At 32.9% G+C, this 24462-nt stretch overlaps 1 protein-coding gene across 11 annotated transcripts in view; it reads right to left on the minus strand.

Moving 5' to 3' along the window:
* Positions 1–24462, minus strand: part of LOC117168887 (transient receptor potential cation channel trpm) — a 102790-nt gene that overhangs the window by 66420 nt on the left and 11908 nt on the right. For 4 of the 11 annotated variants that reach the window (XR_004466569.1, XR_004466567.1, XR_004466566.1 and 1 more), the window contains exons 4-7: positions 21740–21866; positions 20250–20332; positions 9622–9678; positions 2877–3063 (exon numbers count right to left, since the gene is read on the minus strand). Coding sequence is in view for 1 of the 11 variants with exons in the window: in XM_033354795.1 (XP_033210686.1) it covers positions 2877–3063; positions 9622–9678; positions 20250–20332; positions 21740–21802 (390 nt within the window). In the remaining 10 variants the exon portion in view is untranslated. Of the gene's footprint in view, positions 1–2876; positions 3064–9621; positions 9679–20249; positions 20333–21739; positions 21867–22135; positions 22151–24462 lie in introns of those variants that run through there. The other 7 variants (XR_004466572.1, XR_004466571.1, XR_004466575.1 and 4 more) reach the window with 5 other exon arrangements.

Consider the following 24462-nt stretch of genomic DNA (forward strand, 5'->3'; position numbering starts at 1 on the left):
AGGTCAGGTTTTATTAGGTTAGGATAGGTTAAACCTCTATGTAGGTTAAGCCGAAGCTGAATGAAACGGTACCGCAAACACAACGGGACAACACAATGAGTTCAATTGTGTTACGTGAAGTCAGGTTAGGTTAGGTTTTTTTAGGTTGGGATAGGTTTGACCTCTTTGCAGGTTAAGCCCAAGCTGATTCGAACGGTACCGCAAACACAACCGGACAACACAATCAGTTTAATTGTGTTTCGTGAGGTAAGGTTAGGTTAGGTTAGATTTATTTTTAGGTTAGGCTCGAGTTGACCATTCGATGTAGCACACATTTGCTACTGAGAAAATATGCTTCCAGGGCTTTACGTGTAGTTCAATAAATTTCTGTTAATTCAGGTTAAGTGAGGTCAGGTTCTGTTGGGTAAAGTTTTGTTAAATAAGTTGATATCAGGCAAGTGTTGATCCTTTACAGTTGTCGACATGTTTTTGAAGTGAAAATTTGCATCACTGGCATTATTTTGAAATTTATTTGCTTCAGTGCATGATTTTTCGTCATTTTTTGAAGTTATGGCTCAATCATGACGTGATGGGTGATTTTTGATACCGAATTTGAATTCAGCGCCCCAAAATCCATAGGAATACGTGTGTCTTGTTACCAGATCCGCACACTTTTTTTGTGTGGCTGCGTAATGTTAAAAAAATATACTTGTTTGTTATCATTACAATTATTTCTAAAATGAAATTACGTCTTAAGATGCATTTTCGGCAACATAAAACATATACGAAATCTGTAAATTAAGTTAACTTTAGGTATTTCATAACTAAAATTTAAAATTTAGAACGTTCTAATTTGAATAATAAATATTAAGTCTTAAAAATTAGAGCTTCATTATGTTATAGCCTTTAAAATTCATCAATTTTAAATTCGACAATGGTAAACAAAACTACTGTTGAGAAAACCTTTCAAATCACACGGTTTTTCATTTCAAACCTTCTACTTGTAAATTGAATAGTTCCCTTCCGTGATATAACTAACTAATTTGAATAGTGGAACATCAAATTTGTAACTGTAAGCCTAGCGTGCAATGTGTTGTGCAAGCGCAGAGGCAAATTTTTTTAAATTTTTAGAACAATTTATTGATTTGAAAAACCTTAAAGATGAAAGCATTTTTATTGAAAATTGACTAATTTTAAACTCTTTGAATTATTAGTAATCATGTAACTTGAAAAGCTTTTGAAGTGGAAAAGATTAAATTTTGAAACACTGATTTTTGGAAACTTAATATAGACATATTTAAGGGCATGTGACACAGCTAAATACCTATATTACTGACCACAGTTTTTCAGTTCCCTGAATGTTTTTTTGAACCTAAGAACTTTTTTTGTAAATAAAATATCGAGCTGAAACTTTGGGAAATGTATTAGAGTACCATAAAGTACGTTTAGGTACTGCATTTTGTTAGGAACTTCACTGAAAATTATTTCATCTTTTTTTCTGAACCTCAACATTCTTTGAACGTTCGAACTTTTTTTATACATAAAATATCGGTCTCAAACTTTGAGAAATGCAAGAGCCGAAAGAAAACTACGTTTGAGTACACAGCTTCATAATAAAAGATGTAAAAAAATAAATTTTAACAATCAATTCCAACGGCATCAGCCGGTAACGTTTTACACGAAAATACGAACCCTCTAGAGCCTCGTCTAGTGGCCGCCAGGGTTCGTATTTTCGTGTACAACGTTGCCGGCTGATGCCGTTGAAATTGAATTTTGAAATATATTTTTTTACATCTTTTATTTCTAAGCTTCGTACTTAAACGTAGTTTTCTTTCGGCTCTTGCATTTCTCAAAGTTTGAGACCGATGTTTTATGTATAAAAAAAGTTCGAACGTTCAAAAAATGTTGAGGTTCAGAAAAAAGATGAAATAATTTTCAGTGAAGTTCTACCAAAATGCAGTACCTAAACGTACTTTATTGTACTCTAATACATTTCCCAAAGTTTCAGCTCGATATTTTATTTACAAAAAAAGTTCTTAGGTTCAACAGGGTTATATCTAGTAATGTCAATGGAATTTTCAAGATTTTTTAGGCATGTTGACAAAATTTCATTCAAATGGACTCGATAGGATCGATTACTAGATATTAATAAGTACTTTTTCATTGAAAAATGTTGAAAACTGGGGGAAATATGCCGCTGCCGCAGAACATGTTTTTTATTATTACTTGTAGTAAGCATGATAACTCTGGAACGGATTATCTAAAATAAAAAACCAACAAGATTTAATTCGTATATTCCCATACGGAGTTCGTGCTCACCGCAAGAAATAATAATAAAAATGTGTTTTGCGGCAACTGCCATATTTCCCCCCAGTTTTTAACCTTTTTGAAATAAAAAAAAAGTACCTACAAATATGTAGTAATCGATCCGCTGTAGTCCACTTCAATCAAATTTTGCGAATATAGATAACAAAAAACCTTGAAAATCAATTAACATTCTTAAAACAAAGTGTCTAGACTCTAGACGAACTGAAAATATTTGGTATGAGTTCACAGAAATTTCAGTCAACCTAGTCACCTTTTTCCATTTTCCTTAATAAATATTAATTGCAATTTGAGGGTATTTAAATCTAATGTTTTATAAACGAAATAAAGAAAAGCATTAAAAAAGAAATACTCATCATTACTTAATATATTGTAATTAATTTTATTACCTTGCGGACGCCTTTTTAAAAATTATGAATGGATGTTTTTTAACAATAATTAAACACTATCTGAAAAGTGGCAAGTCCATCGAGTCCAAATTCCCTAGCCTTTAATTGAATTAATTCTTATATTGTGGAAACAATAACAGAAATTCACAAAGAACAGTAAAGAGTAATTAATTTAGGGCGTACTTGAGCTTTTGTCGGATGTGGAAGACCTTGAAATTCTATGGTGCCGTATGCGTCGGTTGGAGAGGAACGAGTGTTCTTTCCCGGAGCCCAAAATTCTCGTTCATGTTCTGCCGCTGCACTGTTTGGAAAGCTCTGAACATCCGCGCCGTTCCCACAATGATGAGTATAGGAATGTCCGCAACAACATCTAAATTTTTTTCAATTCAGTCATTAGGTTCAGAAGCATCCCTCTTCACCCATTTTTTAAATTGTATTTTTTATTCTAACAGGTAAAAAAGTTGTAAATTTCCATATAATTGATTAGAAGACAGGACAATTATTTACAATAAAGGAAGTGCAAGGGATAAAATAAGGTTTTTGAAACAAATATATTTTCGGAAATATTTGCATGTGAGTTCGTATTTTAGGAAATGTTAACAACATTGAAAATACTTATTAATTTTACGATTAATGTAGGTTCATGATCACGAAAAGTTTGTGAAAACGTCAACATTTCGGTTGGAAAGCATACATAATCGATGAATTTCACAGTTAAATTGGTTGAGAAATAAGGCCTCTCTAATTGTTTGAAACTAAAAAATATTATACTTTTACCTTACTATAATGCGAACGAATTGGCAATATTATTTGAAGAAACTAATTTTTTAATTAAGTTGAATAAGTTTTTGTTTTTTAATTTAAAAGCACAAAACTCAAACTATTTCGTATTAATAAGCTTCCAAAAAACTAAATTGGTTTATAAAATTGGTCATTAAAGTAAATAAATGAAAATTTTTATACGGAGACACATTTCATGCAAAGATAATGTAAAGATTCATATATGAAATTAAACCTTGCATATTTTAATTTAATTGCTGCTTAATACAGCAATATACAAAGAAATGTTGAGAATATAGAAGATTTTTTCTATAAATATTAAAGTTCTAAAAAAATAAAGTTGTAGAATAAAGGTTTCTGCTATGAAACCTTAATCTATAGGAAGATTTTTAGAATTTAATAGTTAAACAATTTAAGCATCGAGAAAAATTCCCCAACCTTCGTCTATTTGTAGATACCATAACATTTTACTGAACCCCCTTCCTCTCAAAAGTCTTACGTAATTTACGCATGGTCCCTAATTCCCCTTACTCTTCATAAACTTGCAATGCTTCGGACTTTGGGAAAATATTTCAAACTACACCATTAAATTAAACTAAAAATATTCGTTTAGCATAATCATATTCAATAGCGTAAATTGCCAAGCGTTACTCAATTTACAAGTGTCGTTTCAATTGTTTAAAGCGTGGATTGTTTAAGATTTTATTATATAAGGAGGATGGAAGAATCGTTACGTGAAATAAGTGTAAAAAATGCAAAGCATAACTCAGGTGGAAGATGGGTAATTAAACAGGTGTCTGAAAGCAAAACTTTACATAACAAATAAGAGAAACAGAAAAAGCGAAATAAAGTTTCAAACAGATGACTCAAAATTTAATGAGATAATGTGTGATCAATAAAGCTACATTGAAAATATGAAAATATCTAAATTAAATAAATAATACACATAAAAGCTGTTAGAATTCGAGAATATCTTTTCTTACTTCTTTTCATAAATTCTTTTTCTCAGAAAATATTCTCATATCTTGTCAATGCTGCATAAATTTGAGATCCGATTCCACAATTTTGAATGCACAGAAGTGTAAAGTAAGAAGAGATGTTATCGGACAAAAAACAAGTTTCAAGACATTTCAAAGTGAACTCAGCATTCTAGAATCGTTTTCTTTGAATTCTCGTCAAAATATTTTTAAAACCACAGTCATGAATGCCTATTGTTTGTTTCCAAATTTTCTTCTTGTACCATATTAAATTTAAAAATTCTGTACAATTTCAAGATGGAAAACTGAAAAACATAAGTTGTAAAACATAAAAAACATAATCTGATCTGTTTATGACTATCCAAATTTAACAAAAGATAATTAAAATAATAAATTATTGTAGATTGAAGTAAAATAACGAAATTTCGTATTTTAGATACGTGTTTCACATGAGAAAAAAGAATTCGTCTTTTAAACATCGAGAGTTTAAATTAACTCCATCATAAAATACTTTCTTCCTCTTTTATTTCTTTTCTTATGAAGGCACTGAAAAAAGTAATAAAAACTTTATTTTTCTTTCTGTGAGCATCTTTTTACTTTTGTGATTCATAAAATAATTTTTCCATTTTTCCAGTGTTGCTGGCGTTTTTATCTTTGATAGTTTCTTTCGTTTTTGAAACTCTACAAGTACTAAATATTGAAATCAGGTGAAACCCCGAGACTAAATCCGTTTCCAATCACGGAGGCTGACCAACTTTAAATCCTGGAAATGTTTATCGTCAAAATATTTTTTTTTTTAGAAAGCAGGTACTTATGATACGCTACTTTGATGCCAGAGACTGTCGTCAACGCGAGAAGTTTTTAGTAGATTAAACGAAGAAAGCCTCAGGCTTTACTTCTCAACACGTTTACAGCAAATATCTCTTAGGCATTAGGATCCATTGAGGTTCCCTGCCCGCGCATACACTAAACCTCTACACGGAGCTGTCTCGATATGTATTGTCAGTCACGAACACAAATTAACAGTCAGTATGTACGGCATTACAAGTTTAAAAAAACTATTGACTTAAGATAGTTTCAGCTCAATATCTTTTAGGAATTTTTTGTTCTTAAATTGGATTTCTTTTTATTTTCGAAACTTTCTACAAAGTGTACTCTCGGTATGTATTATCAGTGACAGATGCATTATTGTTTTTTTCTCTCAACTTTTTGTCGGTTTTCTATCACCGTTTTTTTTTTTTCGTCATCAGGCGAAGTGCCTGATTAGTTGACGATGTTACGAATTAAATTGACACTATGTTCGAAATCTTTTGCGAAGATGTTCTACTACACATTAAAAAAGGAGCATAATGTATTTTGAAGTTAATTTTTTACCGCTGTTGTTTGTATATCTCCGAGAGCATTGAAGGTGGCATCACTCGCCTCTAAATGTTCGAGATAATCAGAAGAATTATAATTGAGGAAGCTCATTTTTCTCTCAGGCTTAAGATGGTTACAGAACAACATATAAAAGGCATTTTTGTATAGTCTGTACGAAGCTGTCAAGGTATATATCATTAGTCACGAACACATTTTTGTTGTGAATGGCAATGACGAATCCTTCCGTTTCTGGAAACAGGACTCCCTTTTTTAGCCAAATATTATATGCCTAACTACCCATTTCATGTTGATCTAACGTTTTGGGATGCTTGACGTGGATGACATTGTTTCTCTATTGCTTTTCTAATTCCTCTATGGTTTCTGCCCTGATATTCAAGACTACCTCTGAGGACAAATTCAAGGGCGTATATTCGAGATCCGGTTTACAGATGGTATTGTAATGCGCAACATCTTGCTTGCTGTTATAAAATAGTCTCGCAACTGTATAACTTGTACCTCACACAATTTCTTGGCATTTCTTCATTATTATTATTTTTTAAACTTGTTATGAGATGTTATAGGATAAGGAAGCTACAACCATTGTTCTTTAAAGCAACCAATCCTGACGCACCTCGAACCTGCTCCTTATGTCCTAGAAGGTAAGCACGATTAGAAAATTTACACGAGATGACATCCAACACTGTTCCTTGGATTAGACAATGGATAAGTGTGTCAAGATTCATCTAAAGAGAGGACGAATTACTGCCTATTCCAAGGACCTTAAGCTCATTAATGCGTTATTAGACATCTTGACACTTGAGAGACCTATCCATGCTTAGACATGTTTGAAATCTGCATTCAGGATATAAAATTAGTGAAGGACGCTATTTGAAGCAGATACAAGCCTTTCCGTCGACAAAGTCCAATCTGTCGGCTTTAAATAAGATATCTGCGACTAACATACTTGCCACCCCGGTTCTACTCTACTCGTTTTGGGTAGTTCAATGAGCGAAGCACGAGCTCTAGACCCTCAAGATTGCCACGTGTAAGATCATGCACATGTAGAAGAGCTTGCATATCAATTCATCCCTTCCGCGATTGTGCATCCCACACCGTCAAATTGACAGCCGACATAAATGGTCCTAAAAATGGTCAAGAGTCCCGAAATAATTGGCAAAGGAGCGTTCCTTTACAAAGCTTGCGGCCCAGAACCTTGGCCTGAATCTTAAAATCGAAAGTGTGGAATGAGCATTACTCCATCTAGATGCCTCATTTCTAAGTCTAAGTAAAGAAAGCAAAGGTCAAAACTTTCCCCAGCAGATCCTCGATAAGAAATGCACAAAAACTTTCACAGACATGTAGAACATCAGTCCTTCTTGAAGCAACTAAGGTATACTTTCTTAAAATCATCCGTACTCAATTCACGCATAGAACGTTTTATTTTCGCGTGTCAGGACGGTGTCATTTCCACTTTTGTATACCGCAGACGCATTTTACGTCAAGAAGTTCCAAGCAATAGGTGCAGAGCGTATAATGCACACACTGACGACGCATCTCTCCAGACGCAATTCGGACCTGAGAGAGCTTTACTACCATTTGTGTCGCTCTCACGGTGCTGGCCGCGACCCTGCCCTGTCGAACACTGCGAGGGAGATAGTCCATTACCCATAAAGGATGGTCTACAATCGCCGCAAATAGCTCGTTGCGGTGTTTTCGCGTCGCGCTTTGACAGTCGATATTTTTCGCCTCTACAATGGATCCTCTGACCCGCAATTAGCTCTCTGCAGTGTTTTCTTTAACTCAAAATGTTTCTCATATAACACACCAAACCAACAAAAAATCCAGACAAATGCAAAACAAAATCACTCGAACTCAGTGTCGACGATACCACAAACGTGTTGTGGTACGAGGTTATGTGATGAAACGCTCTGATTGATCCTCTGACATTATACGCGAGATCACGCGAGAAGGTTGCGGCGCGAAAAGTTGAGTTAAACCAACTTTTCGCTCTCGGTTATTTATGGCGCGGCGCTTGCGGTGCCGCAAAGGGTTGTTTGCGAAGATTGTAGACCAGGCTTAACGTAAAGTGCCGAATTTTCTGGAACTGAGAGTTTCGGACAGCATTCTCCATTGCACACTCGAGGCCTGGCATCGTTAAAATGATTGTCCTTGTGATCGGTGCTCGCGGAGGTCCGAAGCTATCAATGGCTCGTAAACCTGCGATATGGATGCAAAGGGCTGCCATCCTAAGGTCGCTCCGTGTTTTTAACACACAACGAGAGTTCGCCCACCGATCGTGATTTCGTCATGCCCTGTGGCAACTCATCTCAGGGTCGACAGAAATAGATATAGGTGTGATTTACTGCAGTTCTGCTTGGAATCAGTGGCGTTTCCATGGATAGGATGGCAGTTTCTCCCAAGAAGATCCTGCCGTAGTCATTTAACCTATTGCATGTGTGTAAAATAAGTAGACTCTTTACATGTTTAAACAAGCCCTCGCCATTTTGTTATTTTTATCTTTTTTCAAACGTTATTCATTTAGATCCGTAAACTTTTTTTTGCATGAAACAAACTTAAAAATTCAAAAACTCATAACTTCATAGAGACTTCTCGCAGATCATAAAATGTAAAAATACGTGTCGCCTGATTTCCTCCAAATAACAATGTATTTTTTTATACTCGCGTAAGAAATGCTAATTGAAACGTCCGTTTAGCAACATCAAAATGATCAATTTCCCACAAAATCATGAATGCATTCTGTTAAGCCTTCGTTTCATAGATATTTCTGATTTTTTTTCACGCAAAAAATATGTTTTTTCGTGTACATCAACATATAATACTGGTTCGCTGCCTGCGGTCGTCATAAGTCGAATAGGGAACAGAAAGAGATGATAAATCGAGAAAGTCGACCTTTCCTTTTCTAAGGATGGCGATCGGTCAATTGACCATTTTCTAATGAAAGCATATGGAGGATGAGTCATCAGGTCGACTTTCTCGATTTGTCCTCTTTCTATTCCCTATTCCACTTCTGACTGACAGCCGTAGTCAGAGTTCGAGTGCTGTATGTCGATGTTCGCGCCAATAAACGCTACCGCAATGACTTGGCGTTAAAAACAATCAGGAGAAACTCGGGGAATCCCGAGTCTCTATTCCTTTTAATAACTGCATAACCTATACAGGGTGTCACAGGCTCACGTGTCCGGACTTATAGGGCTTTATACAAATATTTTAAGAATAAATCGAAAATTCCTTGTCCAAAAATCAGTCACCCGTCTTTAGCCCCACCTCGACGCTTACTTTAATAAAACCACGTAGGGCTCCCGCTCACGCCCGCACGACTGTTTATACCGTGCTCCTGATTAGTCTAGCCAAAATATTTTATAACTTAAAAACTTCAACTTATTTTTGGATGAGGAGTTTTCGATTTTTATTTATTTATATAAAGCCATATAAGTCCGGAGACTTAGGCCTGGGACACACTATTCTCGGTGACTAATTTTACGATTCAAAGATGGTCAACTTGCCTGATATGAAATGTATTTGGTCTCTAATATTTTCTTTCGTTTTTGAAACTCTACGAGTACTAAATTTGAATAAATTGAAACCCTACTAACATAGCAGGATTACAAATTGCCAATGTTTAAATCATTTGGAAGAAGCAACAAACTAAAGCCAGCATGAGCTTTTTCACTGCATTGGAGCAGAAAACCCGATAGATTGATTTTCAACAACTTTTTCATCTTTTACTAATCTGTACAAAGGAAGTCAGTCAATTAAAGCACGAATATGCACCCTGCGCCACTGTGCCTCACCTGGAAGTGGTAATCACGTCGTATTCTGCATTCTTATCTCCCTGTACTTCTTCCAACCTATAAACGTAATAAAAAAAAAGAAAAGTAAATCAAACAGAAATGGATGAATAAATGATCGACAGGTGCTATAAGTGTGTGTAAATGCAAATATTCAATAAAAATGATAAATACTTTTAAAAAGCAGGTTTTTTCTTTTCATTCTTGTAAAGATAACAAAATTAATGTAGCTTTATTTAACGAAACTGCTAACCCCATATTTTTCAAAAGGATTATAAACTTTTAATGAATAGACATTACGATTTCAAAATTAAAAAATGAAGCGCAGTGGCTTATCCCACAAATAAAAAATAATCATTCTTTGATCGTAAAATAATTAAAGTTTCTTTTGAACTTTACCTTTTTCACGAAACTAACACGCTTATACATAATTATCCTCCTGAAATCCAATTCAATATTTCCAAACAGAATAAATGACAAGCTTTCTAAAAATTCATTATCAATCAAGCTTTTTGTTTGTACAATTTGTATGTTTCATCTAAGAAGCGAGTAGACGAAATAAATGCGATAATGAAATTTATGAGAGAAATATATGACATCAACGGAAACATGAAATTGAAATTCTTAAAATGATTAACAAAAAATTTAAAGTAGAATCGATGAATACGAAACAGAAACGGAGTGTTTTAAGCGAAATATTACATAAGCTGTATGCTGTATTAGTTAGTTTTGCACAGGCTAACGAAGAGGAATGGGTTAAAAAAAGTAATATATCTCTTCAGTGGTTCTATTACAATCTCTGGTGGAAAAAAATGGGTAAATTAATAATGAAGCAGTGTCCTAAGTTGGCTAAGTCAACTTTGTTAGACAGTTTGTGCCGCGCAGAATGAGGAGTGTTAAGTGTGCATCTGTTTTGTTTCAAAACATGGTGTTGCAAACTGTTTATCTATTAGTCCCATTTAGTTCAAATTACTTGTTCCTAATTTATCCAAAAGATCCTCCAGGGAGAATTGAGACATGTTCCCCCTCTAATGGATGCCTCTGTACCGGAAAGCTTGATATTTTCATGGGATGCAAAAACTTTGAACACTGTAATTTTTATTCTTTCTTTTGCTTATGAACATTTTTAAGTATATACGTGGGCATCCGAATAAAAAGGGCCCTACGGCCGGTTCTACTTTAGGAGATATTCGTATTTTTGCAAGGCGAGGTACAAATAATTATTTTTTGATTTAAAAAGGAAATTATAACAGGATCTAAATACAATTAGAAGAAGGTATACCCCAAACTCTTGTTCTCTAACCCCCCCCCCTCCCCCCACCCCCCAGTCTCGGCTTCCTAGAACTGCTGGCCCTCACAGTTTCTCAGCTCTCGGGGCGTGATACGTTTGCCACTCGTGTATGAAAAATACCAGCAGCGTAGCGAAAAGACGCAGTGGGCGGGTACTCTCTCAAGAATATTGCGCAATATATTTATATTCAAATTGGAAACGACTTAGACGGCCCTGACTGTTAATGTTTGGATCCCCTCGAATTTTGGTTAAGGCTATTTGCAGGCAATCTAAGATCCTGAACTGAAAGCGATAGCTTGGTGTATTTCTAGTTTAAAGAAAAAAGAAAACATGTGTGTTTATAGCACTCGCCAACTTTAGATAAATTTTTCTTGAACAGCAGTTTTTTAAAGTATACACTTCAAAAATGCGAGGGTAACTCGTTCTTCCGAAATAGGTTTACAATTGTTAATTTGAAATCGCGCACTCGATCCAATCAAATTTAATAGTACCCCATGTCTCCGCTCTCCCTTCAGATTCTCTAATTCATCCCAATTGCAGGCACCACGGTTTCATTTGTAAAAATAGTAGCTAAAATACGAAAAAAATGTTATTTCTATTTTCAGATAATTTACGGATTTTAATTCTTTTTAATTTCGGAACTATCACTAAGATTTCATCTTCAAGGTTTTTGAATTAAAAAATTATTGACTTTTTTCGTTGTTGCAAAAGTGCATGTGCACCATGTCATATCTGCAACATGTCACATCTGCAGCATGTTACATCTAACACATGTCTTATCTGCGTGCATTATCTGCGGCATGTTACAACTGCGGTATCTCTACCTAGCGGCTTCTGTCACCAGTGGAAAGGGATTCTATCAATATTATTTCTGTGTCCAGTCACAGGGGTGCCTTCCCCCCCCCCCCCAAGTGATGTTGGAAAAGGGGTAGAGGTGTGATCTTACATTATTTCTGTGTGATACCGCAGATGTGACATTCTACAGGTTGGATTTGCTGCAGAGACTTGTCGCACGTGACATGGTATGTCCACTTTCAATAAATACACTGCCTTACACAACTCTTTGAACACTTGATAATTAGAACCAGAGTGCCCATTCCCAATCAAATCTCTTAATTTCCGGAGATGAACCGCCCAGGAAATATCCTTTCGGGTCAATCGCTTCAAGTAAACTGTAAATCATCACAATGTTCTCCCCGATCAGTACTGGTGAGGCAAGTTTTTACTTCACGTATGAGATTCCTTGCTCGAGCGGCGTACTTAGATACTATTTCAGCATGAAGGATTGTGATTCTTACTAATTCCTGATAGTAGTAATTAAAATCGCTACCGCTCGAAAAAGGCTTTTTTAAGTGTTTTAACAGACCCTTAATGTCGTTCAAGGCGTATCCGTCAACTGTTTCCTTTGCTGCTCCTCTCAATTTGGTGGTTGCTTCACCAAAGCACGTTATCGAGTATTTCTGAATTCAATGGATGCAGATCAGCTTTGAGAACTTTCGCTTTTGACTTTGAAAGCGTAGAAAATCTCCTCTTACAGGTGTATAATAAGAAGATTTTCGTGTGCGGAATTATCAAAAAATCGAGAGCAGCCGATGCTTCCAGTTGAAATCGTACGGAGACAGATCAGGAAGAGTAGTTTATGAGTGTTAAGACAGAAGGGGACGTTTGCACGATAATAAATAGGTTTAATAAACGTAAGATAGGGACAAGTAAGAATATAGGTATCGAGGAATGGAAGGCATTTTTTAAAGAATCATTTCAGGACTCAGATTCACAGAAGAGTGATGAGGGGATTAGCAGAACGAGGTAGGTAGATGGAGAGAAGCTGAATGCCGAGAATATAGAGAAGCAGATAAGGAAATTGAGAAGGTCTAAGGCACCAGAGCTGGATGGGGTACGAAACGAAGCGTGGCTGTGTAGCACACAAGTGGTGAGAGAGGCTGAAGGGGGCAATGAATAAAATGTGGAGGGGGAAGGGATTCCCAAAAAGGTGGAGGGAGGGGTTGATCGAGCGACTGTATTAAAAGTGGATAAGGATAGACAGGAAAATTATTGAGGGATTACGCTAATAAATACTGCGTACAAAGTATACGCGATGGTGTTGACGGATAGGCTGCGGAACGATGTCGAGGGGAAAGGCGTGTTGACTGAGACGAGGGCGGACTTTAGGGAGGGAAGGAACACTATCGGCAGTACTTACGTCTTGCAGAATGTGGTGGATAGAGAATTAGAGAGGAAGGCTACGAAAGTGTACGTTTTTTTGTGGTCTCAAAGGCGCGTTCCCTTAGATGGATATAGGTAGGTTGTGGAAGGCGATGGAGGAGAGGGGTGTGGACGGAGGCATGATCGAGAGGGTAAAGGAGGTAAATAAATAGACGAAATATATGGTGAGAGGAGGGGAGGGATTTTCGGAGGGTTTCTCTATAGATAGGCGGTTGAGGCAAGGATGTCCGCTTAGTCCACCGCTTTTTGTGATTTTAATCGCGGAAAGGGAAACTAAGTTAGAGGCCGGAGTGGCAGGAGGATTTCGGGTAGGAGTGGTTAGGAAATGGTCACTCGGGTATAAAGATGACATAGTGCTGTTAGCAAGGTGTGAGGAGGCTTTGAAGGAGACGATGAAAAGGTTGAGAAGATACTTGTATAAGAATAGGTTAGAGCTTAGTTCGAAAAAGTCCAAGGTATTGGTGTTCAGTAAAGGAGGTAGAGGAGATAAGAGAGGTGAGTGAGAGTGGAAGGGAAAGGTGGTGCAGTAGGTAAACGAGTTTATGTACCTGGGCCTCCTGTTTCGGAGGAATAGCGGAGTGGAGGATTATATAAAAGAGAGTGAGAGGGAGAAGGGAAAATTTAGTGATGAGGCAGGTGTGGGGGCTGAAAAAAAGTTATTCTCGGATGATTTTGTAAGGAGAATAAAATTGTTTAAACCACTAGTGACGAGTGTATTATTTAATGGAGTGGAGGTGTGGTAGGGGGAAGGAACGTGAGGAGCTAAATAGGATACAGGAGAGGTATGTAAACTGGACACTGGGTTTGGCAAGGAATACGCCTAATTATATTGTCAGGAGGGAGGCGGGAAGAACGAGTTGACGGATTATAACGGGGAGTCGAGCTTGTAAATGTGAGAAGGATACACGAGGAAAGAAGGTATATGAGATGGTTAAGAAAAACGACATGGAAAGAGGGAAAGCGCAATATTTGTGCGAGAAAGCAGAGAAAGGAAGTTAGGAGCTTATAGCATGGATGAGAATCGGATGCTTGAAGGCGGGAAGGGGGATGCATGCTTGTTACACTGGTTGGAGGATTGTGAGGAGGTGGAAAGGAGTAGGATAAGCACGGAAGCATTGATGCATAAAAGGGGTGGTAAAAGGGTAGTGGCATGGATGAAGGAGGTGTTGGGTAAGATGGAGAAGAAGAAAAGGGGGAATACGAATTGAAAAGGAATTATTGTCAATAGGAGAGAAATTAGATATAAGGAAAATGTAAATATTATAAATAGCAGATAAGTATTCGGTATTAGCCGTGGAGGCAGAGTTTCGCAATGCGAGGCAAAGCGAAAAAGTAAGGACAAGCGTGCGAGGTAAGCCAAAGCGTTGAAGGCACGATTATAAGAGCAAGTGGGCTTAGAGCTATGGTATGGATGAATTTTAGTTTTTAATAGTTAGTTCTAAGCAAATTCTGAAAAAAAGGAAGTGTGAGCAAGTCATGTATTTTAAGGCCAGCAAGCTGAAAAAAAAAACATTTATCTAGATGTTTTAAGAGATCTTTAATGTCGTTAAAGATGTATGCGTCAACCGATTCTTTCTAGGCTGCTCTCAATTTTTCGATAATTCCGCTTACGATAAAATCCTTATCATACTTCTTTAAGATATTTCCCAATACTGGATAACGTACTTTGATGGTAGTGATCGGGAAAAGCATTCTGATCCTTTAAGTCTATTCTATTCAGTGTCTCAAGAACGTGGGATTTTTCGGCCCCAACACTCTCCCTTCTGGGAGCAACACATTCAAACGTAGCATGTCGGTGAGTCGGCTCTGTTAAATGCTGCGAAGAGCAACCTCGTGTAAAGCCGAAAATGCTCGAGCCGAAATCCGAGCTCTCCTGACTTCATGAATCATGATCTAAGAATACACGGTCTAGCCACACGCTACTAAAAAAAAGTTAACCAATAAGGAGCAACTCCACCACTTTTAACCATATTGGATAAGTGAGCGCGCGAGAATGAAGTATATTTGAAAGGAAGTGAAATGAAATCTTTTGAGTGAAGACCGAGACGCTAACGGTTGCTATGATAACCAAGATGGCTAAAGGTGGTGGAGTGCGAATGGGGACGGAATTGAGGGAGCTGATGGCTAGACCGTGTATTCTTAGATCATGTCATGAATGACGATCTAGCTGCTCCTCAAACGTATTATGGTTTTGAAATCGCGAGTTACCTTAGAATCATTTCAATCATTAGAATCATTGCGAAAAGGAAAATATAATTTACTTAATGCAAATAGATATAGGAGACACGATTTCTGGGTCTAAAACGTTTCCAATTTAGTGCTGCATATCTTAGTCATATTTTTAGTAAACAATTAATTTTCAACAACTAATAAGTGAATTTGCGACAAAATAGATAAATTTTCAACCTAAGGAATAACTTTTAAAAATACATTTTCTAACAAAAAATTTTAATTTATACTTCAGTCTGCAGTTGAAAAATTAATTTTTAACCACAAAAAATGCGAATTTTCAATCGAAGAAATTAATTTTTATCGATAAAAATATGAATTTTTAAACAAGGAGAATAATTCGCCGTCAAAGAAGATAAATTTTGAACTAAAAAGGTAATTTTTAAAGAAAAAAATTGTTCAATTTCCACCTTTAGAAACAAATTTTTTAACAAAATAATAAGTATTCAGTCAAAATTTCAGATAAAAAATAAAATTTTCAACGAAAGAAGATAATTTTCAAGTGATAAAGATTAATTTGTAATAAAAATTGGGACAGTTAAATTTCTATTTCAAAAAATTAATTTTGAATGAATAAAAACAATCGAATCTACAAGAAAATAATGAAATTTTCAACCAAAAAAATGAATTCAACAACAAAGCGACTAATATTCTTCCAAGAAAGATCAAATTTTAAAAAAATACATGAATTTTCAACCCCAGACTTGAATTTTCAGCTAAAAAGATAACGGTTTAACAAAAAATTGAAGTTAAATTTTCAGTTGAAAAATAATTATTCACACAAAAAAATCAAAGTTTCAACAAAATATTTAAACTTTCAAGCAAAAAATTGAATTTGCAAACAAATAATTTAATTTTCAAACCAATAATTTTCTACCGAAAACAGAATTTCAAAATGCTTAAAAGCAATTTTTAAACAACAAAACAAAAAACGAATTTTTAACAAAATAGATAATTATTCAACGAAAAACGGTTACATTATAAGTTAAAAAAATAAATTAATAACCAAAAAATTTGCAGCAAAATAGTTTAATTTAAAAAAAATACATCAATTTTCAACCATTTTATAACAAAAGAAAAGAAATTTTTACCCAAAAATAGTTTTTCAATCAAAGAAATGAATTCTTAAATAAAATAGATGAATTTTTAACCAAGAAGAATAATTTTCTACCAAAAAATATGAATTTTTAAGTGAGAAAGGTCAATTTTCCAAAAAATAATAAATAACAACAAATTTTTAACAGAACTGTTACATTTTCAAATAAAAAAATTTCGAATAAAAAAAAAGTCCACCGAAAATGATGAGTTAAATTTTTAGTTTAAGAAAATGTTTTTTTATCTGACAAAAAAATGGAATTTTCAACAAAACAGTTAAATTATCAACCTAAAAATCCATTTTCAAACAAGAAAAATAATTTTCTATCAAAAAGGATGAATTTTCAATTGAAAATGATCATTTTTGTTGAAAATGTCAACAAATTTGTTAAATATTCAAGCTTAAAAATGAATATTAAAACTATAAAATAAGTGTTTAACCAAAAACGGCATAGTTACATTTTTATATAGAAAAATTAATTTTCTGCAAAATAGTTTAATTTTCGATGGGAGAAATGAATTTTCAACTTTATAAACTTTTCTAATTATTTATTTATTTTACACACACACACACACGCGCGCGCGCATTAAATCTTACCAAAAGTTAATATAAAATTCTTAAATGATAAAAGTATTTGAATACTACAATTTTTAATGTTGCCAAATTTTCAGAAATAATTTGACAAATTTTATATATACTTTAAAATAAACTTTTTTTAATTGCATACAATTTATTACAAGTAAAAAAATATATCTTTAAGTACACAGGGATGTATGTTTTTTTGAATTTTTCAAAAATGATTTCATTGCTTATTTTGATTGAAAATAATAGAACCTCTTGCGATTAAAAGTGGGGATTCCGCCTGAGAAGAAATGTGCTGAAAGTAAATTCAAAAAAATATTCGAATTTTAATTTTAAGGACTGATAATTGCACACAATTTCAAGGCGCATCTTTTTTATTTCTTCTCTACGAATTTGTTGGTTCTTCAGTCTCTTAAATAATTCGAAAAGTGTACATTTTTCGAAGACAAAAAGTTACCAGTTTTGTTCACTTCAGCTCGTGCTCACTTAGCTCATTTTTATAATTTTTAGATTCTGTTAAGACTAATTTAAGTGTCTACATTTTCTGAAATTATCTATAGAAGAAAAACTTAATTGCTTTAATAACCATAGAAGTTGTTCATTCTTTTTTTAGACAACGAAAAAATCATAAAGTTTAAACTTCAAGCGCACTGTGTATTATATTCAAATAAATTTTAGGAATATTTATAAAAGTGTTATTATCTTTAATTTAAAATAATAATTTATGTAGAGTACAGTTTTTATTTGAAATTTCACGACGGTCTTTTGTACCATGTTTGACCCTATAGCCCAGAATCAAGGAAAAGTATTCTAAACATATGTTCGTTAATTATTAAGATGCTACAAAGACTTACCTTTAGAATTGTTTTGCTCTTTTAAAATCATGAGATAAGTCTCCATAAAATAAATCTGGTTAAATTTATTTTTAAATTATTTACAATTAATTTACAGGTTTTAATTATTTTTGAAACGTTTAAAAATTGTCTAAATACCTCTTAAACTTACTTAAATTTAAAAATGCATCTCTTACACTTACTCAAATTTAAAAGTACATTTTTTAAACCAACATATACTTTTAAAAAATGTGTAACAAAATTACACAGGAAGGCTCGATAAAAATTATATTCCCTAATTCAAGATGGAAAACATTGACTTATAGTCTTATAAATTTTTCCTAGGAATTTTAAGAAAAATATTTTTAACACCTTCAAAGCTTTTTGAATTCCTTTGAATCTTCTAAAGTTTAGTTTTAAAATCTTTAAATATCTAAATTTCTAAAGAAAACTGAATTTAAAATTCGATTTGAATCTCTTCCATTCTTCTAAATATTTCTTGAATTTACTCGATTTTTTTATTTATTAAGCTTACCGAATTGAAACATTTTGCCTTAAAATTTTTTTACATTCTTTTTTAAAAATTTAGGAAATCCCTTAATATGTTTAAAAACGTTTTTAAATTTTTCCTTAAAGTACATTTGTTAAAATTTAAAATCCTGAAAATTTTTCACACGAATCTTGAGAAAGTTCTGTTTTAAACCTTGTCAGACCTTCTCTAAGCCTTCTAATCATTACAATTTAAAAAAAAATTCCTTATTTTCTTTTAAATTCAGCAAAATAAAAAATATTGCCTCAAAATCTTCTAGATTCTTCCTTGACAATTTTTGAAATCGTTTGAAATGTATTGAAATCTTTTAAAATAATCCCTTGAAATTTATTTTTCGAAATAAAAAATTATTGTAATTATTTCTATAGGAACCTAAAACGATTTTTTCATTTTCGTGAAATCTTACAATATTTTTAAAAAATCTTTACGATTTTTAATTATTTTCGAATCGTTTCAAAATTTCTGAACATCTCTTAAACTTACTCAAATTTGAAAGTATATATTTTAAACCAACATGCTTTAAAAAATTGTGTCACAGAATTGCACGAGAAGGCTTTATAAGAATTATGTTCCTTAATTTTTCTAAAATTATGTAATATGGCAAAATCGTAAATCTTAGCTTCAAAATCTTGTACATAATTTTTAAAAATGTTAGGAAATAATACAAAAACTTTATTATTCGTTTTTCCATTTTCTCTTAGAATTCATTACAAAACAGTCATTACAAAATTTCCCATGAACTTTCATTCTCTTGACACCCTGCAAAATTCCATTTAGCCAGCGAAACCGAATCGTGCATTCGGGAGGAGTCTCGGGTTCATACTCGTGCATTTTCGGCTCTACACGAGGCTGACCGATGTAACATGTAGCAGAGCCGACTCACCGACACGCTACGTTTGAATGCGTTGCTCCCAGATGGGAGAGTAGTGGGGGCCGAAAAATCCCACGTTCTGGAGACACTGCCTCTATTTGATATGAATACCCCGAAAAGATATTTTCTGGACGGTTTGCCTCCGAAAATTATTAGATCTGATTGGGAATGAGCACTCTGGTTCTAACTCTCAAGTGTCTAAAGACTTTTGCACTGCAGTATAATACTAATAAATAAATTATTATTATAAAAGAAATATTTGAATATTTGCCAAACTCAAAATACATACTTTTAATTTATAATGTGTAACCTAAGGGTTCCTATTTTATTGAGTTAAAAATATTTATAAGAGAATGCAGGATGAAAATTTTTTATCGGAAATGTTAATAAAAAAGAAAAAATAATAATATAATAAAAGGCTGACGTCTGAAGAAATAAAAATAGAGTGAAATTAGGACATGACTGTGAGACCTGCAAAGGGGTGAAATTAAATTAATTTCCTTGAAAATAATATAAGAAGCTTTGATGAAAATTGATTCGCGCTCAGGAATCGGGTTTCTCGTTTCGTACTTTCAAGTCTCCTGGATGTTTTAATTTATAACGAGACTTCGCATTCTTTTCTCGATATAAATTCCATCTTCCATAAAACTTTTCCTATGCGAGAATATGCAATTTTTTATAATACAACTTTTTGATATCTTACTAAAGTTTACGACGATCTCATATCCAATAATTGGCCTTCGCATCATATATTACATAACCAAGTTTTTTCATCATTGTGCGTAGATACTTTTCCAAAGACATTTTTAGAAAATTAATTTTTTTAAACTAGTAAAAAAATACAATAAGAATATATTTATAAACTTTCGGAAGGTTGCCGGAAATATTTCCTCTCTCTTATTTCAGATTTTAATTTTGAAAAAAAACTTTCAATTTGAAGAAATAAAATTACTTACCTGTGCTCATCTTTTGCACTTGGGATGAATTTGGTACATTCCCTCTTCTGAAAAGTTGCCTCTATCCAACTACGCTCCGTTGTCTAAAATATACATTATTAATGTTAATACTACAGGAATCACAAAGAAAAATAATATTGAGGCCATACAAATTTCTTATCATTTGAATGAATTTAGAGTCCAATAGAAATTTCATAAATATGCAAAAATGTGTAGAATAAATGTAAATTGACTTTGAAAAAATGAGATTAAAATAAGACAAATTTCTGCTTAGAAAGTAAAAGAAGAGGATTCGGCACTCAAATTTTTCAAAAAAAAAAAAAAAAAACGTTCAGCTGTGTTCTGTAATTACAATCGATGCATCCATTTTATCACAATTTATATTTAAATTTGTATGACTCAAATGCGTATTAACGATATAAACTATGCATAAAATACTACGATGAATATCTATACTCTTATACGTATGAATATTAAAATGGTTAGATAATGCATGAAATTCCTACAACTTTATAATACACACAGTGTAAGAGTAAGCAACGCATAACTGGTATGTGAAACGATTTAATATAAATCTGCTGAAGCTTAATTAAACAAGATAATTAATTCTCCTTCATGAATTCTAAACATAAATAAAAACAAATTACGTTGTTGAACAATACATTAAACATTCTACATCAAAACTTTCGAACAAGTTGTAGCAACATTTTTAAGGATACATAAATATCCGTAACTCGTTAAGTTGTTGCTAAATTTCAATCAGCATGTCTGAGCAATGTAACTGTAAAATAATTCGAAAATTAATCAACAAATGTTGTTACAGAATTATTTGTTTCCACATTAGGTTCAGTGCAGCTAAAATATACGCTTATTTAGCGCTTGAAGATACCTTATCCCACTAACATGGGCCAAATCCGAGCCGAGGCACCTCAAGCATGCTTATCCTGGTACGACTTTTAAGACTTTAAATATAAATTCTCGACTTTCGAACGCATCTTCAAAAATTAATAATTGTACGGCTTAGAAGTGAAATAAAAATCTATGAAATTATTTACACATGCAAAAAATATTGAGAAAGTAAGACGCGAACATGATCCAATCTACTTTTGTGGGCATAATTCTTTATTAAAATTTGAAATAAAATGTATGCTGGTAGTCCAAATGTAAAGAACAAGCCGTGATGTCTGATATTTTTTAATTATCGAAAATAACTTTTAGACCAAAAACTGTTTTGGTAAATAAGTATAGGAAATTGAACAAATTTTAAGTTTTCCAGGAACTTTTAAAAATTACATACTTTTACCAATTTGAAACTATTTAATTTAAATTTGGTCAATTCCAAATGATTTAATCAAAAACGCTTTCAGTTTTTAATGATTTGTCTTTTAAGTAATTCAAATTCCTGCATTTGATTTTACCATTTCACAACAGACGATTAAATTCACTCTTACCTAAGTTGGCAGAAAAAATCAAAATGGAAAAAAATATACCTTTGCCTTCTTTCGCTTCACTTTTGGAGTGTTTGCTCCACAGATAATACTTCCAATTGCCATCTTGAAAAGTGCTGATAGTGAAGTGCGTATTCAGTATTCACCCTATGTTTAACCCGTTCATAAACTAAAATAAATTCACAAACAAAAAACCAGACCTCTTCAAAATAAAATAAAAAACAAACATGATCCATCCACCAAAACCGCCATTATTTTAGTGAAGTTTAATCTCAGGAGTGAACGAGATAAAATAATGTATCATTTGTTTGCACTAAAAACATCTTAAAATTCTTGTAGATGTTCGGACAGAATTTTTTGTATTAGAAACGTCAGAAATAATACCATACTTTATATTATGTATTGCACTTCTGGTGGCAAAAGTCAATTGCATACTACCTCGTAATTGTGAGAAGTTAATGAAAATTCGCTTTCTTAAGAGTTCGCAATCTTGATTGACAAGATAAATGAAAAAGTTCCTATCTAGTATCTACAGACAGTGTTACATCTGATACCGAAACAATCGCTACGTATTTACCTAATTTTATACATACAAACAATGATTCACTTCGATTGTGAATATCTTGAAGGTCGCTGCGTACACACTTATAAAACGAATAATAAAGCTTTAGGTCATATTTTGATGACTGTATATACCGTAATTTTTAAACCTCTGGTGGTGCCCTGGGTGTGCAGCCACCCAGTGGTAGTATAAAAGTGAAAATTGTGAAAAAGATATGAATAGGGGAGTGTGGGTAGTAGGTACCAATTTTTGAGGTACGAAGAAAATATGATAAAATAGAAACAATAACATAGAATATAAATCTAATTGAAACTATAATGGTCATTATTTTCTTTTTAAAGGATTTCATATTTTTTACTTAAGCTCTTTATACTTTTATTTATTTTATAAATTAAAACTGATCAATTTTTCTTATTCAGGTTTTTTTAGCAGGTTTCCAAATTGAAACCTTAACGAATTTAACGATTTTCTAAGGAAAATTATTTGTTTATTCTAATTATTATTAATAATCTTTAATTCAAATGAAAATCATTAATAAATCGTAAATATTTCCTCTAACAATAAAGCTTTAAATCAAACATTTACAAAATTTACAGATGAAAATCTTTTCATTATATTCAAACTCGAAGTTTCCGAAGGCTTTGAAATGTTTTTTTTTTTACTTTTAATGAACGAAATATCTTTAAAGAATCTTTTCAGATTTTTTGGAATACTTTTAAATACTTTATAAAATCTAATTGTATGTAAACGGGCATTCGAGATACTATCGACCTGAACTTTAACACTAGAAAGATGAATAAATACAAATAAGCTTTCAGATTTTTAATATTCTAGGACGAGTCTTTTCAAAGGTATTGTCTTGAAATTATAAATTGAATTAAAATGTATTAAATACGAAAACCGGTTAATTAAACTACCTAATTAAACTGATTTGCTTTTGAAATCCAAAAATGTTGAATGTAATTCATCTAAAAATTCAAACTTTCTTTAATTCGTCGTCGGATATGATATAGTAACTATTTTAAATGAACAAAACTTTGAAATTGCATTTCTTTTAAGTTGTATTATTTTGTACTTACTATCTTGAAATTTATTCTATTCTCCAAGTAGGAAACATTGACATTTTAATTTTTTTCGAATTCCAGATCTAAAAATTTTAAAGTAATGTCGGAATTTGTATATTTTAATCTTAAACTTCGTATGTAAAAAGACTTTTGTAATATATGTGTACCTACTTGTTATTCTAAGTTTATTTTTATTTAAAACCATTAGAATCGTACGTAGAAACAATTTAACATTGGAACAGGAAACAATGAACTTTAGGAATAACTAGGGATGCAAAGCTCGTAATTCGGACGATAATTGTCGATTACATTCGGAAGTTCCGGGAGTCACCGGAAATTTCTTAATTATTATCGACATTCGATTGTTTCTAGTGGCGAATTCTCTTCATCTGTCTTGTCACTCTCGACTGGCCTCAACTTCTTGTGATTTATCAAATGCAAAAATATAACAAAATTTGGATACTAAATACAGTTTTTAACCAGGTTCATAATAATTAGATGTAGATGGTAATTTTTCCGTTTCATGGTCACATATTAATAATAGTTAATCTTTTATCAAAAATATTACCGTTGCTGTGAAATTAAAATCTTCTTATTAATCTGGTCAAAGAATATAATATAAAATTTTATTTTATACTATCTATGGTTAGCAAAAATAAATAATAACAAAGAAATTCACTTTTAGGAAATTGTGAAAAGAGAATCTCGATTCCTCCGTAGTTTAGCGGTTAAAATTTTGACAAAATGTCAAGTATTAATACAGCATGGCCAGCAAACTGAAAAAGCAATTTCACTCGTATCTTAAACATTTAGAAAGTTTTTTACATCCTAAATTTTCATATTTTCTACAATATCGGCAAATATATTAAATCACTCAAACTTCTTCCAAAAGTTGGAAATTTTTCAGTCTTGTAGTTAAAGATTATTAAAAATGAAATTAAAATACTTTTACGCGCATACGTACTTATTGTTAGTCAAAATTAGATGAATTTTACATTATCGCCCAAAAAAGGGGAAAAATTGAAAAAATAGTGTACTTTAAGGGCATGTGACACAGCTAAATACCTATATTACCGACCACAGTTTTTCAGTTCACTGAATGTTTTTTTGAACCTAAGAACTTTTTTGTAAATAAAATA

This window comes from Belonocnema kinseyi, chromosome 3 (assembly GCF_010883055.1).
Source record: "Belonocnema kinseyi isolate 2016_QV_RU_SX_M_011 chromosome 3, B_treatae_v1, whole genome shotgun sequence".
In the NCBI taxonomy this organism is placed as follows: Eukaryota; Metazoa; Arthropoda; class Insecta; order Hymenoptera; family Cynipidae; genus Belonocnema; species Belonocnema kinseyi.